Source organism: Hypanus sabinus, chromosome 23 (genome assembly GCF_030144855.1).
Source record: "Hypanus sabinus isolate sHypSab1 chromosome 23, sHypSab1.hap1, whole genome shotgun sequence".
Lineage (NCBI taxonomy): Eukaryota > Metazoa > Chordata > Chondrichthyes > Myliobatiformes > Dasyatidae > Hypanus > Hypanus sabinus.
This window is the reverse complement of record NC_082728.1, coordinates 60,722,470-60,740,968: the sequence shown is the minus strand read 5'-3', so window position 1 is coordinate 60,740,968 and position 18,499 is coordinate 60,722,470. Positions and strand designations below refer to the sequence as shown.

The window sequence follows — 18,499 nt, the reverse complement described above, 5'->3', positions numbered from 1 at the left end:
GGGTAATAACTATTCCTGAATCTATTGTTGTGGCTTCTGAAGCTCCTGTACATTCTTACTGAAGACAGTAGTGAGAAGAGACGGTGGCCTGGGTGATGGGGGTCTTTGATGCTGTTCTTACAACAGCACTCTGTGCAGATGTGCTCAGTGGTGGGGAGGGCTTTACCCATGATGGACTGGACCATAACACTACTTTTTGTAAGATTTTCTGTTCAAGGGCATTGGTGTTTCCATACTCGGCTGTGATGCAACCACTGAATATACTCTCCACCACACACCTATAGAAGTTTGTCAAAGTTTTAGATGTCATGCCAGATCTTTGCAAATTTCTAAGCACATAGAGATGCTGGCATGCTTTCTTCATTATTACACTTTTGTACTGGGCCTAGGACATATCCTCTGAAAGGATTACACCGAGGAGTTTAAAGTCGTGAACCTATGATCAGGATCATGGAGGAAATCTCTTGGTAGGTAGAACAGTCAGCATTTAATCATTAGATATTCTGGGCCAGAGGAACAAAAGTACGACAAAACTGGCACAACCGAGCACCACGAAGTGTTTATCATGAAACACAGATACCAACCTTTTACATTCTCCGAATCAGCTGTTCAGTCCCTCCCATGTATCCAGGTCTTACCAACACATCTGGCGTGTATCGAGTGTGCAAGGTCCCTGAAACAAGGAATGCAGCAATATCCCCTTTCCCTCTGATACAGCAATCTTGCCCTTAAGTCCACAGTCTTGTTCTCCAGTGACTGTACATTTGCTAACCAGATGCTGGATAGAGGAACTTCATTTCAGTTTGTGTTGGAGTCCTTCCCCTCCCTCTCTTGAAGCCATGGCGACATACCTTCATCTATTTAAAGGTGTCGTACCTGCAGACTTGAGAGTTACATCCACTGGGTCCTTGAGATTACTAGTTCATTAAGATCGTTCAAAAGTGTGTTGCTTAAAGGGAAATTACAGGTGCAGTTTGCAGTGAGTGTTTCAGAAGAGCTATATTTAGAAGTTTAATAAGCAGCTTGCAACTCGTTGCTGTGATTCACTGGCACCATCTTAATGTCACTTTCTCCCTGTGACAGTGTGGGTTTCTGTTTTTTCATTTCACATTTCCAAAAGGTGTGTGGGTTGGTAAGTTAATTGGTCACTGTAACTTTCCCCAGTGTATGTGGGTGATAAAATCTACAGGTTGGAAGGAAGAGAGGGAATAAAGTAGTATAGAATTAATATAAAAGAGCTGTTACCATGCAGTATCCAATGCAAAGATAACCAAGCATTTAAAATACAAGGGTTTTGAGGGTGAGAAAGAGAGAGCTGGAAAGTGGTATTGAGGCCAAGATTAACGAACAAGGGAACAGGCTTGTGGGGCACATTGGTCTACCATTGAACTTGTTTATTACATTCTTACAAAGAAGGAAGTTGAGTTAGCTGAGAGGATGAGGGAGGCTTCTGGATTGAAAGGAATGAGAAATGAAGGGAGGATGGTGGCAAGGGAAGGGAGAGAGCTGAAGATTTGTGCATATGGTAATGGGAATTGGTTAGAGGTAGCAGGGCAGGGGTACAGAGGTTGAGGGGTGATCTCTTTGGATGTTGGCTAGGGAAGAGTCTCTTTCTTGTTCTATTTTGTCAATAATTTTGTCATTTTTTTATAGGTGAGTTGTTGACGGCTGCCTGTGAACTGGGGGTGAGTGGCTGCCTGTGAACTGGGGGTGAGTGGCTGCCTGTGAACTGGGGGTGAGTGGCTGCCTGTGAACTGGGGGTGAGTGGCTGCCTGTTTTACACTCGTGGGTTGATCTGGGGATTCATCTTGCTGGGGATTGTTGGCGTGGGCTGGATGGGGTTTTTCTGGGTAATGAATCAACTATAAATGTGATTTTTCAGAATAATGACAAGCTACAAGTAGCCTCTGGCAGCAATGGACAACCTAGTAGCTGGGCATTTGGCCGGAGTGTATTTTGGGCATTGGTCAGTCTTGTAATCAAGATTGGGGTGTTGGTGAGGGTGCAAACAAATGGGTGGGCAGAGATTGGCCTTGGTCAGTGGAGAGTGATGTCTTGGTTAGTGGATATTGAGTTGGTGTTGAGGAGTCTAGTTATAATGAAAATCTGACTGGAGATTGTGTACAAAGTAACTTGTGGATTTATTGGGAGGGTAGCAGTGTTACATATATGAAGGATTACTGCTTTGGTTTAGGTTAAGTCATGATTTTAAAAAAGCAGACCAAGATTTTATCTGCTGACTATCAAACCTATATAAGAATTAGGAACAGGAGTAGATCATTTGATCCTTTGAGTTTGTCCTAGTCATTAAAGTCCCGGCAGATCTTGTATCTCCTAATCCATTAATATTCCAGAAATCCGTTTTGGATAAACTGAATAACTCCAGAGCTCCCTCAATATTCACCACCTTCTGGGGGATGAAATTACTTCTCAGCTCAGCCCTGTATGGCCATTCCCCTGGTTATACAGTTGTTTGGATTCTGTACCCTGGTCCTAGACATCCAGATATCCTCCCTGCATTTTGCCTGTTGAGCTCAGTAAGTGTATTCAAGTTTCACTGAACCATCTTTTCATTCCCCTAAACAGGGTTCCCAATTTTTTCATATGTGCCATGGACCCCTATCATTAACCAACATTTCCATTGACTCCAGGTTGGGAACCTCAACTCCTAAACTTTAGAGATTAGACAGACTTGATCTTTATTTCTTTATAACAGGGAAAGAAGCCACTCGGTTCATCTACACCCACTCATTAAACAATTCTATTACCTTGCCTATTTCCTTGTAACCTTGCCTTTCTCGTATGCTTGCCAACATTCCATTCTCCCATCAACTGTATCACTGTAATCAGTCTTGTGAATGTTTTTTACCGCATTTCCTTTACGGCAAGTATCCCCTTTTAGTTCCTTAGGTAAGGAAACTAAAATTGCACAACGTAGTCCAAATGCAGCCTCACAAAGACCCAAAGTAATGGCAGTAAGACTTAAATCCTCATATAGTAAGGAACAAATGTGCTTAAACAACTTCGGCCCGGGTCACTACAGTTGTAGGTAGGTTTTCCTGATTTGTGTACTGGGATATGTGGGTCCCTTTGGATGTCAGTACTGAGGGACTTGGAATGTTGATTTCAGTGACTGGGGAAAGGTAGAATGGAAAATGTAAGGAAATCATGTTAGTGGACTATATGGTAGCTGGATAGTGTGGCAAGTTTGTGTAAGGGCCAATGAAGCCATTTGTTGAAGTTGTAAGAAGAGGACAGGCAGGAAAGGGAAGAAGCAGTTGTGTCCCGGTGGGAAGTAGTGTTTCTCCACACTAACTGAATAAGGTTGGACAGGGGGTTATGTTATGCTGGGGTGTGCATCAGCTGTAGTCAATTGTACTTGGCATCATGTAATGGTGCTTCATTTTGTGCATCCCATAGTTTGCCAGATTGCCTTTTTGTTGATCGGTGCCATATCTACTGCTGAGTGAGAGGAAGGTGGGAACATGCAGTCTCTTACATTATGAATAATGCAAGTGGTTTCACATCCTCCTGTCTTCCCTTTGTTGCAGGTAGCACATCCTCCTGGGTATCCATTGTTCACTCTTCTGGCAAGGCTAGCTATGACCATTCTCCCAATGGGCTCTCCTGCTTTCAGAGTTAATGTATTGAATGCAATGCTGGGGGCAGCTACAGCACCTCTGCTCTTTGAGGCAGTTAGCAGGTGAGTCCAGGCAGGAACCAGGGGATCTGTGGATGTTTTGTCAGGGCATCAATGCCACTTTCTGATGACTACTGTGAGTGACAAAGCAACAAGAATGTTCCATTGCATTCTCTGAACCTAGTTCACCGTTTAATTAGATCATGGACAATCTGCATCTTAATTCTCTTTAACTGTAAAACTTACTGTCATATGTAATATTGCATTGGAGTGTTGCACAATTAAAAACAATTTTTCTGGAAAACTTGAGTTATTGACAGCTTTAATTGTCAATAAAATGGCAATATTTTTGTGGTCTGAATAAAAACTTTGATTACACAATTTACAAAGGGCAATCATAAATTACTCACTGTTTGAAAACTTGTTCTGAAACATGGTTATGACTTTACTGTGAATAGTTTTGTTCTAATTTTAATGTCAAATTTTGGAGTCATCTATGGATCATTGTACTTTAGGGAGCGCGAAGCGCAGAATCAAATATCGCTGTGATTGTACGCTCAGTTGTTTGGTGACAATAAAGTAAAGTATAAAGTAAAATATCATTGAGACTCCATTATCAAAGAACCATAGAACATTACAGCACAGAAACAGGCCTTTCTGGCCCTTCTTGGCTGTGCTGAACCATTTTTCTGTCTAGTCCCACTGACCTGCACCTGGGCCATATCCCTCCAAACCCCTCTCATCCATGTACCTGTCCAAGTTTTTCTTAAATGTTAAAAGTGAGCCGGCATTTGCAACTTCATCTGGCAGCTCATTCCACACTCCCACCACTCTCTATGTGAAGAAGCCCCCCATAATGTTCCCCTTAAACTTTTTCCCCTTCACCCTTAACCCATGACCTCTGGTTTTTTTCTCCCCTGGCCTCAGTGGAAAAAGCCTGCTTGTATTCACTCTATCTATACCCATCATAATTTTATATACCTCTATCAGGTCTCCCCTCATTCTACGTTTCAGGGAATAAAGTCCTAACCTATTCAACCTTTCTCTGTAACTCAGTTTCTCAAGTCCCGGCAACATCCTTGTAAACCTTCTCTGCACTCTTTCAACCTTATTAATATCCTTTCTGTAATTCGGTGACCAAAACTGCACACAATACTCCAAATTCATCCTCACCAATGAACATCACCATAACATTCCAACTCTTACACTCAATACTTTGATTTATAAAGGCCAATGTACCAAAAGCTCTCTTTACTACCCTATCTACCCGTGACGTCACTTTTAGGGAATTTTGTATCCGTATTCCCAGATCCCTCTGTTCTACTGCACTCCTCAGTGTCCTACCATTTACCTTGTATGTTCTACCTTGGTTTGTCCTTCCAAAGTGCAGTACCTCACACTTGTCTGTATTAAACTCCATCTGCCATTTTTCCAGCTGGTCCAAATCCCTCTGCAAGTTTTGAAAACCTTCCTCATTGTCCACTACACCTCCAATCTTTGTATCATTAGCAAATTTGATGATCCAATTTACCTGATCCACTCTGACTTCTCCCATTGAGCCAATGTCTAATCCAATTTACTACCTCACCATGTACACCTAGTGAATGAATCTTGCTAACTAACCTCCCATGTGGGACCTTGTCAAAGGCCTTACTGAAGTCCATGTAGACAAGATCCACTGCCTTCCCTTCATCCTGGTAACCTCCTCGAAAAACTCTTAATAGATTTGTTAAACATGACCTATCATGCACAAAGCCGTGTTGACTCTCCCTAATAAGTCCCTATCTATCTAAGTACTTGTAGATCCTATCTCTTAGTACTCCTTCCAATAATTTACCTACTACCAACGTCAAACTTACCAGCCTATAATTTCCCGGATTACTTTTAGAGCCTTTTTTAAACAACGGAACAACATGAGCTATCCTCCGATCCTCTGGCACCTCACCTGTAGATACCGATATTTTAAGTATATCTGCCAGGGCCCCTGCAATTTCAACACTCATCTCCTTCAAGGTCTGAGGGAATACCCTGTCAGACCCTGGGGATTTATCTACTCTGATTTCCCTCAAGATAGCAAGCACCTCCTCTTCAACCTATATAGGTTCCATGACCTCACTACTTGTTTGCCTTATTTCCATTGACCCCATGCCAGTTTCCTTAGTAAATAAATGCAAAAAACCCATTTAAGATCCCCCCTATTTCTTGGTTCCATACATAGCCAACCACTCTGATCTTCAAGAGGACCAATTTTATCCCTTACTATCCTTTTGTTCTTAATATGCCTGTAGAAGCTCTTGGGATTATCCTTCCCCTTGACTGCCAAAGCTATCTCATGTCTTTTGGCCCTCCTGATTTCTTTCTTAAGTATTTTCTTGCACTCTTTATACTTCTTAAGCACCTTATTTGCTCCTTGTTTCCTGTACATGTCATACATCTCTCTCTTCTTCTTTATCAGAGTTCCAATATCCCTCGAGAACCAAGGTTCCTTATTCATTTTGCCTTTAATCCTGACAGGTACATACAAACACTGCACTCTCAAAATTTCTCCTTTGAAGACCTCCCACTTATCAATGACATCCTTGCCAGAGAACAATCTGTCCCAATCCAGACTTTTTAGATCCTTTCTTATTTCTTCAAATTTGGCCTTTTTCCAGTTTACAACCTCAACCCGAGGACCAGATCTATCTTTATCCACGATCAAGTTGAAGCTAATGGTGTTATGATCACTTGAAACCAAAGTGTTCCCCTACACACACTTCTGTCACCTGTCCCAACTCATTTCCTAATAAGAGATCTAATATTGCATCCTCTCTAGTTGGTACCACTATATATTGATTTAGAAAACATTCCTGGATACATTTTACAGACTCTAACCCATCTAGACTTTTAACAGTATGGGAGTCCCAATCAATATGTGGAAAATTAAAATCCCCTACTATCACAACTTTCTGTCTCCTGCAGTTGTCTGCTATCTCTCTGCAGACGTGCTCCTCCAATTCTCGCTGACTATTGGGTGGTCTGTAATACAACCTCATTAATGTGGTCATACCTTTCCTGTTTCTCAGCTCCACTCATATGGCCTCGGTAGACGAGCACTTTAATCTCTCCTGCCTGAGCACTGCTGTAACATTTTCCCTGACCAGCAATGCCACCTCCCCCACCCTTCATCCCTCTGTCTCTATCATGTCTGAAACATTGGAACCCTGGAACATTAAGCTGCCAGTCTTGCCCCTCCTGTAGCCAAGTTTCACTAATGGCTACAATGCCATAATTCCACTTGTCAATCCACGCCCTCAGCTTGTCAGCCTTCCCCACAATACTCCTCGCATTGAAATAGACACACCTCAGAAGATTATTACCACCACACACAACCCTTCTAATTGTGACTTTGCATGAACCTTTAACATAATTTATTTTCACCCCCTGCTCCACTGTCTGCTCTGGCACTCTGGTTCCCATCCCCCTACAAATCTAGTTTAACCCCTCCCCAATAGCACTAACAAACCTCCCTGCAAAGAAAATAATTTCTCTCTGCTCAATCAAATCTTTTTAATAGTCTTAAACACGATAATAGGATCAGATTTGATCTTTTAAAGAAAAGGGATTGCAAGCCTGGTCCTTGGGACCCGTCTCCACCATTTAACACTTTTACAACTATTTAGTTTGTACCAGTGACACTTGGGATGATGTGCCATACCGAAGATACAAAATAGTTTGGTCAGTGTATTCATCCTTAGGTGCAGTGTCCAGACTCAACACATGGGTTTTAAAACAACTTCTGCATTATTCTTTTTGCAATCCAATCTTCTTAAAATGGAGGCCATAGTTCATTTAGATTTTCAAATTGCTTTTGGTACCTGTCCACTGGTCTTGTGCTTAGGGATTTGGATCTCTAATTATGTACATCCTGTTTGGTGCTTTACCCTTTATAGGCCTTGGATCACTTTGATTGGAGACAAGGGGGAAAGGGGAAAGTGCTTACTGCATGTCTGGTATAGCTGCAATGACACGTCTAGTTCCTTTGGGGGATGCAGGGTGGATGGGTTGCAGAAGAAGGAGTTACACAGGGTATTTACTTAGAAGAACACCGGAAAGGTTTTCTCAGGGTTTTGATTCCTGCCACAGACAGTGCCCTTGCCCAACCCACAGTTCCTGAGTAGATTATTTGTTGCTCCAGTTTCCAGGCTCTCATGACTCAGGTTATCTCATTATTTGGTTTCTACAACATTTTTGGTTGTACTTCATACTTGTAGTAACTGCAGTTCGCTTTTCCGCCATGGTAACAATAGCCAGAGGCTGCAAGTGACTCTCCAAAGTATTTTCAGCCATGTCATGGAATAGCCTTCACTTTCCTGGTTGAATGCGGTGCACCATACATATTTCCTCCCTATGTCATTAGTATGCTGTGGCTGCAATGTACCAAGGTGTAGGAAGAGCAACAGAACAAAACATAAGAGAATTTTGCAGGTGTGGAGACTAAAAATAAGTAAAGTCTATAGTTATGTTTTTATAGAAAGTTCTAATAGGAAGTAAAAATAAGAATAACAAAGTGAGATAAATGGAACTAGAGAACCAGAACAGTTAGTGGAGAGGTTGTGGAGATGGATGTTGGTTAAATTTCAGACAAAGTCAGGGAACAAAAGGCTGAGCATGGTGTGACTGAGCTCCACATATCTCAATGCAAGAAACATCGTAGGAAAGGCAGATGAGCTCAGCATGGATCAACACCTGGAATTATATATTGTAGCCATTAGTAAGACATAATTGCAGGAGAGGCAGGACTGGCAGCTTAATATTCCAGGGTTTTGTTGTTTTAGATGCAATAGAGTGGGGGCAATTAAAGGAGAAGGGATGGTGTTACTAGTCAGGGAAATGTCATGACAGTGCTGGATCAGGACAGACTGGAGAACTCGTCTAGTGAGGCATTGTGGGTGGAATGGAGTAATACGAAAGTTATGACCATGTTAATGGGGCTATATTACAGACCAGCCAATAGTCCGAGGGATTTAGAGGAACAAATCTGTAGAGAGGTCACAGACTGTTGCAAAAAGTAAGATTGTTATAGTAGGTGATTTTATCTTTCCACGTATTAACTGGGACTCCCATACTGTAAAGGGACTCGATGAGATAGAATTCATCAAATATGTTCGGAAAGTTTTCTTAATCAGATAGATTGATAGATTTTTGGATTATACTTCACACTTCCTGTCAGTCTTACAGAGTCATAGAGAAGTACAGAACAGAAACAGATCTTTCAACCTTTCTAGTCCATGCAGAAACATTTAAATTGCCTAGTCCCATTGACCTGCTCTGGGACTAGACTCCTCTACACCCCTACCATCCATGTACTTCTCCAAACTCCTCTTAAACATTGAAATTGAGCTGTCTTCTACACCTCGAATCTTGGCATCATTTTCTCATCCATTTAACCACATTATGGACCCAGCACCAATCCCTGTGGCACACCACTAGTCACAGGACTCCAGTTAGAGAGGCAACCATCTACTACCACTCTCTGGCTTCTCCCACAAAGCCGATGTCTAATACAATTTACTATCTCATCCTGAATGCCAAGCAATTGAACCTTCTTGACCAACCTGCCATGTAGGACTTTGTCAAATGCCTTACTAAAGTCCATGTAGACGACGTCCATTGCCTTGCCTTCATCATCTTCCTGCTAACTTTCTTGAAAAACTGCAAGATTGGTTAGACGTGACCTACCATGCACAAAGCAATGCTGACTATCCTTAATCAGTCCATGTCTATCCAAATTCTTATATATCCAGACCCTTAGAATACCTTCCAATGACCTTCCCACCACTGATGTCAGGCTCACTGGCCTATAATTTCCTGGAACACACACAAAATGCTGGTGGAACATAGCAGGCCAGGCAGGAAGAAGTACAGTTGACGTTTCGGGTTGAAACCCTTTGTCAGGACTATAATTTCCTGGTCTACTTTTAGAGACTCTCCGAACAGTGGAGCAACATGGGCTCTCCTCCAATACTCTGGTACCTAATCTCTGATAGGGTCCTGGCAGTTTCTGCACTTGCCTCCTGCAGGGTCCAGAGCATAATCCAAACGTCTATCAGAAGCATGTAAGTGAGAAGAAGGGAGCACAACTGAACCACTAAGTGAATACTCAAGTTTTTAAATAAAAATGTCATTGTTATGTTGAATGGACTAAAACAGGTTGAAGAAACACCAGGTTTAAATGTATAAATATTTCTATCCAAATGGGATATCTGCCAGGTTTCTGGGGAACATAATGGTGGAAATTCCAGAAGTATTGTACACAGTCTTCCTTCCAGGTATATATATTCATGGATGATGCCTAAAGAAATGGAAATACAAGACCTTTATTTAGCAAAGAATATGTAAAGTGATCATCAGAGGCAGGTTAAATCACAGTGTTCAAAAAGCCACTGATAAGTAGCTGAAGGGAAAACATTCCAGTGCTGTGTGAGAATGGAGGAAATGGAACTAGATTAATTGACCCAACATGGACTTGATTGGAAAAACAATTTTCCTGTAATTTTCATTGATTCTAAGTGAAAGGGAGAACACAACTACAGCTGTGAAGATCCCTGCTGCATCTGATGACCCTGTGATCTCCGTCTCAGAGGCCGATGTTAGAAAGTCTTTAAAGTGAGTGAACCCTTGCAAGGCAGAAGTTCCCATTGGAGTACCTGGTGAGGCTCTGAAAACCTGTGTCAAACAACTAGCGGGAGTATTCAAGGACATTTTCAACCTTTCACTGCTACGGGCAGAAATTCCCACTTGCTTCAAAAGGCAACAATTATACCAATGCCCAAGAAGAATAATGTGGGCTGCCTTAATGACTATCACCCAGTAGCACTCACATCTACAATGATGAAATGCTTTGAGAGGTTGGTTATAACTAGACTGAACTCCTGCCTCAGCAAGGACTTAGACCCATTGCAATTTGCCTACCGCCACAATAGGTCAACGGCAGATGCAATCTCAATGGCTGTCCACACAGCTTTAGACCACTTGGACAATACAAACACCTATGTCAGGATGCTGTTCATCGACTACAGCTCAGCATTTAATACCATCGTTTCCACAATCCTGATTGAGAAGTTGCCGAATCTGGGCCTCTGCAATTGGATCCTAACTGGAAGGCCACTATCTGTGCAGATTGGTGATAACATATCCTCCTCGCTGAGGATCAACGCTGGCACATCTCGGGCGTGTGCTTAGCCCACTGCTGTACTCTCTGTATACACATGACTGTGTGGCTAGGCATAGCTCAAATACCATCCATAAATTTGCTGATGATACAACCATTGTTGTTAGAATCTCAGGTGGTGACGAGAGGGCGTACTGGAGTGAGATAAGCCAACTAGTGGAGTGGTACCACAGTAACAAACTGGCACTCAATGTCAGTAAGATGAAAGAGCTGATTGTGGACTTCAGGAAGGGTAAGACGAAGGAACGCATACCAATCCTCATAGAGGGATCAGAAGTGGAGAGAGTGAGCAGTTTCAAGTTCCTGGGTGTCAAGGTCTTTGAGGATCTAACCTGGTCCCAACATATAGATGTAGTTTTAAAAATAGTGGCTATACTTTATTAGGAGTTTAAAGAGATTTGGTACATCAACAAATACACTCAAAAGCTTCTATAGTTGTACCGTGAGAGTATTCTGACAGGCTGCATTATTGTCTGGTATGGGAGGGGCTACTGCACAGGACCGAAAGAAGCTGCAGAAGGTTGTAAATCTAGTCAGCTCCATCTTGGGCATTAACCTACAAAGTACCCAGGGCATCTTCAGTGAGCGGTGTCTCAGAAAGGCAGCATCCATTATTAAGGACCCCCAGCACCCAGGGCATGCCCATTTCTCACTGTTACCATCAGGTAGGAGGTACAGAAGCCTGAAGGCACACACTTAATGATTCAGGAACAGCTTCTCCCCCTCTGCCATCCGATTCCTAAATGGATATTGAAGCTTTGGACACTATCTCACTTTTTTTAATATACAGTATTTCTATTTTTGCACAGTAAAAAAAATCTATTCAATATACATGATTGATTTACTTGTTTATTTATTATTATTATGCTCTTTTTTCTCTCTGCTAGATTATGTATTGCCTTGAACTGCTGCAGCTAAGTTAACAAATTTCATGTCACATACCGGTGATAAACCTGATTCTGAAGTGTAGGTGCATAGAGTTCAGGGAATTGTAGCAATGAATACTCATAGGAATATGATGTATTAACAATAACTGAAATACCTTTCAAAAACGAATAGGTGTACAATCTTTATTTCTGGAAATGTGTTTTAAAAAACTACAGGAAAAGGGAAAGGAGGTACTGGTTAAGATAGTTTACTTTTGGAGAAGATGATATCCATGTGAGATCAAGGAAGGATCCTGTGGATATTCTGCAGACCAATAAATTGTGATGGGGAGATAGAGAGCAACTTGCAGTGATATTAGAGAACTTTTATCATTTGTTTTTGGGATGGGAGAATAGGTGACAAGATGAGCATTTGTTGTCTGACACTTGAAAAAGTAATGGTGAATCTTCTTGGAAAGTTTGGAAAGTTGTTTTGAAAGAATATTGGAATAAAATGGTAATTGACTTAAAAGTAAACCTGAATGACTGTATTTCTATAAGTGCTTAAAAAGTTTGCACCAACTGTGATGAAAATCTAACAAATCCCATGTACCTGCACATGGTCTGCATACCTTTATTCCATGTCTGTGTGTCTGTGTAAATAACTCTCAAACATTACTATTATATCTGCTTTTACCACTTCTCTTCACAGTGTATTCCAGACATAACTGTGCGGAGAAAGAGCTTGCCTCACACATCTCATTTAAACTGATTAAAGTCTGTGCCCTGTAGTATTTAACAGTTCCATACTGTAAATAAGACTGACTCTCTATCCTATCTATGTCTCATAATTTTATATATTTCTATCAGGTTGCCCTTAATTTTCTTTCTCACACCCCAGTGCTCCAGAGAAAACTTTTGAAGTTTGTCCAATCTCTCCTCATGACTAATGTGTTTCAATCCAGGCAACATCCTGGTAAACTCTTCTAGACTTTTTCCAGCGCCTCCACACCCTTCCTATGTTGTGGTGACCAGAACTGCACTGAACACTCTAAACATTTTCAATGAGTCGCCTGGGTTGCCAAGGGAAATTAGGTTGGAGCACTTAGACATTCATGATTTCCAATTCTCCCTCAATACATGGAAGGTAAAGGATGTAAAAATATCCTTTAATCAAAATGGACGTGCTTGGAAACAGCAACTGGTCATTTTGCCCTTGAGGTTGGAATTTTTAAGAAGCATTTTATCTTTTAAGAGGCATTTGGAGAGGTTAGCTTTTATGATGGAGAACTAGAATGGATTTGTTCAAAACAGATCCTGCTTGACTAACTGAATTGTTGCAGTAAGAATGCTGATGAAGCAAATGCAATCAGTTTTGTTTGCATTGATTTTTAGAGGGTGTTTGATAAAGTCTGACAAGGAACTAGCAAAATTGAGGTTCTTAGAATGGGGCTCTCAGGTCCTTCCCAGCGTACAAATGTCCAACTTGTGTGCAGTCCATACATATGAATGAGTGTTCAGGAGACTAGTGGCATGGATGAGGATGGATTTACCGGTTGCTGCTGTGTGGGAACTCAGCATTTCTGACTTGCGAACTGTCTGGGTTATAAACTCTTCACTGGTCCTGCCCACAACCTAGAGTGGAGCTGTATATGATTCATGAAAGATATGAAGGTACCAGAAACAGTGTGGGAGCAATTTATCAGAGTGATTCTAACAATGGGAATGTCCGCCTTACAGCAAAGTTTGGAGGATATCTGATAGGTGTACAAAATATTGACTGGTTTAAAAAGGCTAATTAGCTACTGTTTACCGTCACAGATACTCAAGGACAAGAGGGCGTAGGTTCAACATGTTGGGTATAAGATACAGGGGAGGTGTGAGGAAGACTTATGCAAAAAGTGATTATGATTTCAAATTAATGTCCTGTAACTTGTGAGAATCAGGACATCTGAAAGCATATTGGAAAGGCACTTAAAGGAAAATAATGTGAAAGGTTGACTGGAGAGTGAGGGACTCTTGCACAATGTTGGTATGGTGGGTAAGGTGGTCTCCTGTTCAGTTATGATTATAGGCAAATGGGTGATTTAGAGATCGATGTGGCAGAAATAATGATGAAATGGTTTGATGGGTTAAAATATTTAGTATCTCCTATTATGCACAGTAAGTGCATTGTGGATATTGCAGCATAAAAAAAACAACTTCATGAATTCGGTAGCTTTTACACCCACTGGATTTCCTATGAGATGGAAGGTGTCTGGCATTTCCTGTAAGGGCTGTGAATCATTGGAGCTGTGAGTGCAAATTGGAAATTGAGATTAGAGATAGATTAGCCATTGTCTTTGTTCAGTAGCAGACTCAGGCTTGTGACCTGTTCCTGCTCCTCTTTCCTATGTTTGTATTGATAGATTAGTGGGCAAAAATGATAGGTGGCAAGTGCAAAACCATTTGCATGACTTCTTCTTGTCTGCCCTTCCACTCTGCCTTTTGCATGCTCAATCATTCAATGGCTTTTGCATCCATGTCTAAGGTCTCTTTTATTTATTTCTCTTTCTATTCACCTCTCAGAGTACAGCAGGTCTGGAAGACAGGTCAGAATAGTGAGCTCCCTGTATAAAGGTAGAGACAGGTCTGTGCCTTATTTGCAGGAGATTCAAGACTCAAGATTCAAAAACTATATTGTCATTCTAACCGTACATCAGCTCTGCAAGGCAGAATGAGACAGCGTTTCCTGAGCAGTGCAATCATAACATAACAAACACAACACTAAATAATAAACATAACAATAAATAGTAAAACACAACAGCCACATGTCAGTTAAAAACAAGTTATAAGTGTCCAGTGCAAGTTAAAAGTGTCCAAAGCAGAGTCAGGTAGAGCAGCTATTTAGCAGTTTGACTGCCTATGGGAGGAAGCTGTTTAGTAGCCTTGTGGTTTTAGTTTTGATGCTCCTGTAACGTTTACCTGATGGCAGAAGAACAAACGGTTCATGGAGAGGGCGTGAGGGGTCTTTAATGATGTACCATGTCTTCTGGAGGCATCGACTCTGAAAGAGGTCTTGGACAGAAGGTAGGGAGACCCCAATAACCTTCTCTGCTCCCCTAACCACCCTCTGCAAGGTTTTTTTGTCGGCAGCACCGCAGCTGGAGTACCAGGTTGTGATGCAAAAGGTCAGCACACTCTCAACCACGCCTCTGTGGAATGTAGTTAAGATGTTAGTGGGGAGTGATGCTTGTTTAAGTTTCCTCAAAAAGTGCAATCTCTGCTGGGCTCGTTTCACAATCGCATTAGTGATGTTGGTTAGTGGATTAGTGGTGTTCCTGGACCAGGTGAGATTGTCCGAGATCTGCACCCCAAGGAACTTGATGTTTTCCACTCTCTCCACTGTGAAGCCGCTGATGCTGAGGGGTGTGTGCTCAGGCTGAGACCGTCTGAAATCGACGATCATCTCCTTGGTTTTGGTGACATAAAGCATCAAGTTGTTGTCACTGCACCAGCTCTCTAGGTGCTTGACCTCCTCCCTGTACATTGTTTCATCATTTTTGCTGATGAGCCCCACCACTGTGGTATCATCAGCAAATTTAATGATCAGGTTCTCCTTGAATCTGGCTGCACATATGAGGCATTTAACCTTTCAGTGTAGCATGTGTGAGACTGGGGCTTGTTGGGTGCCTGTTATTGGGAGGGGCTGTGGGCTCTGTGGGTTACTCATGCTGGGTATTCTCTGTGCATTCTTCTGTGTTCACATCTCATTCCCGTGTGTTTCAGACTGACAGGATCCAATGCCGGAGGGATTCTCTCTGCGGGTCTCTTTGCCTTTTCCAGACTGGGGTGGCAGTGGTCCGTTACAGCTGAGGTTTTCTCCTTGAACAATTTCTTCATCAGCCTCCTCATGGTGTTAACTGTCAGATTCAGCACAGCAACAACTGCAAGGGAAAGGTCAAAGGTAAAACTTGTACGGGCTTGTTCACTCTAGTGTATGAGACTAGGTATCCTGGCTTTAGACTAGATTACTAACTGTCGATGTAACTGAGCCGTGTGAAAGGAGGTGGTCAGCACAAAGTACACTGCAGATGTTGTGGTCAAATCAACAAGTACAAACAAGCTGGAAGAACTCAGCAGGTCGGGCAGCATCCGTGGAAATGAGCAGTCAACGTTTCGGGCTGAGACACTTTGTCAGGACCAGCAGTCAACTGATGCTGCCCGACCTGCTGAGTTCCTCCAGCTTGTGTGTACGTGTTAAAAGGAGGTGGTAGTCTGTGAGGTCGCTTTTCAACTTTGTCAAGTTTCAGACGCAGAGTGCATCATGATTAATTACTCTTGACCTGGGAGGACATCCTGAGCTGCCTTGGCCTTCAAACACCCATGAATCAGAATCAGGTTTATTAATACGTGACACAAAATTTGTTGTTTTGTTACAGTGGTACAAAGGTTCATTTATTATCTAAGTATACAGCTCTGAAGTTCTTCTCCAAGTAGGCAAGAAAGAAAATAAAGGCAGCATAATCTTCAGCCCCCAAATTCCCCCCTCCCACACAAAAATACAAACAAAACGGAACAAACACATCAGCCCCCAAATCCCCCCTCCCGCACAAAAATACAAACAAAACAGAACAACCACATCAGCCCCCAAATCCCCCTTCCCGCACAAAAATACAAACAAAACAGACCACATCAGCCCCCAAATCCCCCCTCCCGCACAAAAATACAAACAAAACAGAACAACCACATCAGCCCCCAAATCCCCCCTCCCGCACAAAAATACAAACAAAACAGAACAACCACATCAGCCCCCAAATCCCCCCTCCCGCACAAAAATACAAACAAAACAGAACAACCACATCAGCCCCCAAATCCCCCCTCCCGCACAAAAATACAAACAAAACAGAACAACCACATCAGCCCCCAAATCCCCCCTCCCGCACAAAAATACAAACAAAACAGAACAACCACATCAGCCCCCAAATCCCCCCTCCCGCACAAAAATACAAACAAAACAGAACAACCACATCAGCCCCCAAATCCCCCCTCCCGCACAAAAATACAAACAAAACAGAACAACCACATCAGCCCCCAAATCCCCCTACCCACACTAAAAAATGAGAAAGATTGGGTGAAAACACAGAAAATAAAAAACTATAAGACTGAAAGAAGTCCATAGTCCAAGGCCACATTCAAAGTGCAGAAAACCTGGGCAACTTTCTCTGGGCACAGCGACAGGCTCTTCTCTCTCTGCCGGAGCAGCAGAGTGATCTTCAGTGATCAAAAAGCAGGCAGCTGGTGTTCACGTTCTACATTCACCTTGATGTTTCAATATCCCTTGTCACTTTAATCAGTGAACAACAGAAGCTTTGATCACTGAAATGGAGTCAAATATTGGCCTGAGCCCCACCTTGCAGTGCGTGATGCTGCCTCTGTTTCCTGGAATTCTCTCAGAGACTACAGAGCGCCAAAGCACCCAAACGATCTCCAAGCTTCTGCACAAACAAGAGAAAATCTACAGAAGCTGGAAATCCAAGCAATGCACACGTTGCTGGAGGAACTCAGCAGGCCAGATAGCATCTATGGAAAAAAGTTCAGTTGACCTTTCAGGCCGAGACTCTTCAGCAGGACTGGAGGAGAAAAAGCTGAGGAGTCGATTTAAAACATGGGGTGGGGAGAGGGAAACACAAGGTGATAAGTGAAACCTGAAGTAAAGAGCTGGGTTGATCAGTGAAAGAGATACAGGGCTGGAGAAGGGGAAGTCTGATGGAAAAGGACAGAAGGCCATGGAAGGAAGAACAGTGGGGAGGAGCACCAGAGGGAGGTGATAGGCAGGCAAGGAGATGAGGTGAGAGAGGAAAATGGAGGCAGGTCATTACCAGAGTTCAAGAAATTGATGTTCAATAAAATCAGACTAACTGGACGGAACATAAGGTGTTGTTCCTCCAGTCTAAGTGTGGCCACATCGCAACAGTGGTGGAGGCCCTGGACTGAAATATGGGAATGGGAAGTGGAATTAAAATTGGAGCCACTGGGAGATCCCGCTTTTTCTGGCGGATGGAGTTTAGGTGCTTGGCAAAGCGGTCTCCCAATCTGTGTCTGGTCTCATCGATTTACACCGGGAGCACCGGACACAGCAGATGACCCCAACAGACTCGCAGGTGAAGTGTCACCTCACCTGGAAGGACTGTTTGGGGCCCTGAACAGTAGTGAGGGAGGAGGTGTTGGGACAGGTGTGACACATGTTCCACTTGCAAGGATAAATGCCAGGAGGGAGATCAAGGGGGAGGGATGAATGGGCAAGGGAGTCACGTAGGGAGCGATCCCTGTGGAAAGCAGAAAGTGGGGGGTAGGGAAAGATGTGCTTGGTGATGGGTCAATTCACTTTAATCGACAAACAATGGAAGCTTTAATTGGCGAAATGGAGTCAAACATCAGCTCATGCCGTCCTGCAGCCCGCCCTCCTTGAGGTACAGGCACGCTGCCTCTGCCTCCCGGAATCCTCTCAGAGACGCAAGGGCACTGGAACACCCAAACTGCAGATCACCTCTCCAGAATCGCATCCGAAGCAAAAAACTAATGTAAAAGACTTAAAAGAAGTGAAATGTATGATTTCATGATCTATCCAGGCGATAGAAGTTGTGTTGTATGCAGGTGCCACCTTGACAGTGCAAAGACATAACATTACTATAAATTACAAAGCAAATACATAGTGCAAACATTTTTAAAAAAGAAATAATGAGGTTGGCTTCGTGGACTATTCTGAAATCTGATGATGGAGGGGAAGAAGCAGCTTCT

The 18,499-nt window shown here is 42.7% G+C and overlaps 1 protein-coding gene across 8 annotated transcripts in view; it reads left to right on the top strand.

Moving 5' to 3' along the window:
• The window catches only part of tmem260 (transmembrane protein 260), a 118,502-nt gene that overhangs the window by 5,288 nt on the left and 94,715 nt on the right, over window positions 1-18,499 (top strand). For 4 of the 8 annotated variants that reach the window (XM_059948970.1, XM_059948972.1, XM_059948966.1 and 1 more), the window contains 3 exons: window positions 1,654-1,685; window positions 3,552-3,703; window positions 15,488-15,665. In XM_059948970.1, coding sequence (XP_059804953.1) covers window positions 1,654-1,685; window positions 3,552-3,703; window positions 15,488-15,665 — 362 coding nt within the window. Of the gene's footprint in view, window positions 1-1,653; window positions 1,761-3,551; window positions 3,704-15,487; window positions 15,666-18,499 lie in introns of those variants that run through there. The other 4 variants (XM_059948974.1, XM_059948971.1, XM_059948973.1 and 1 more) reach the window with 3 other exon arrangements.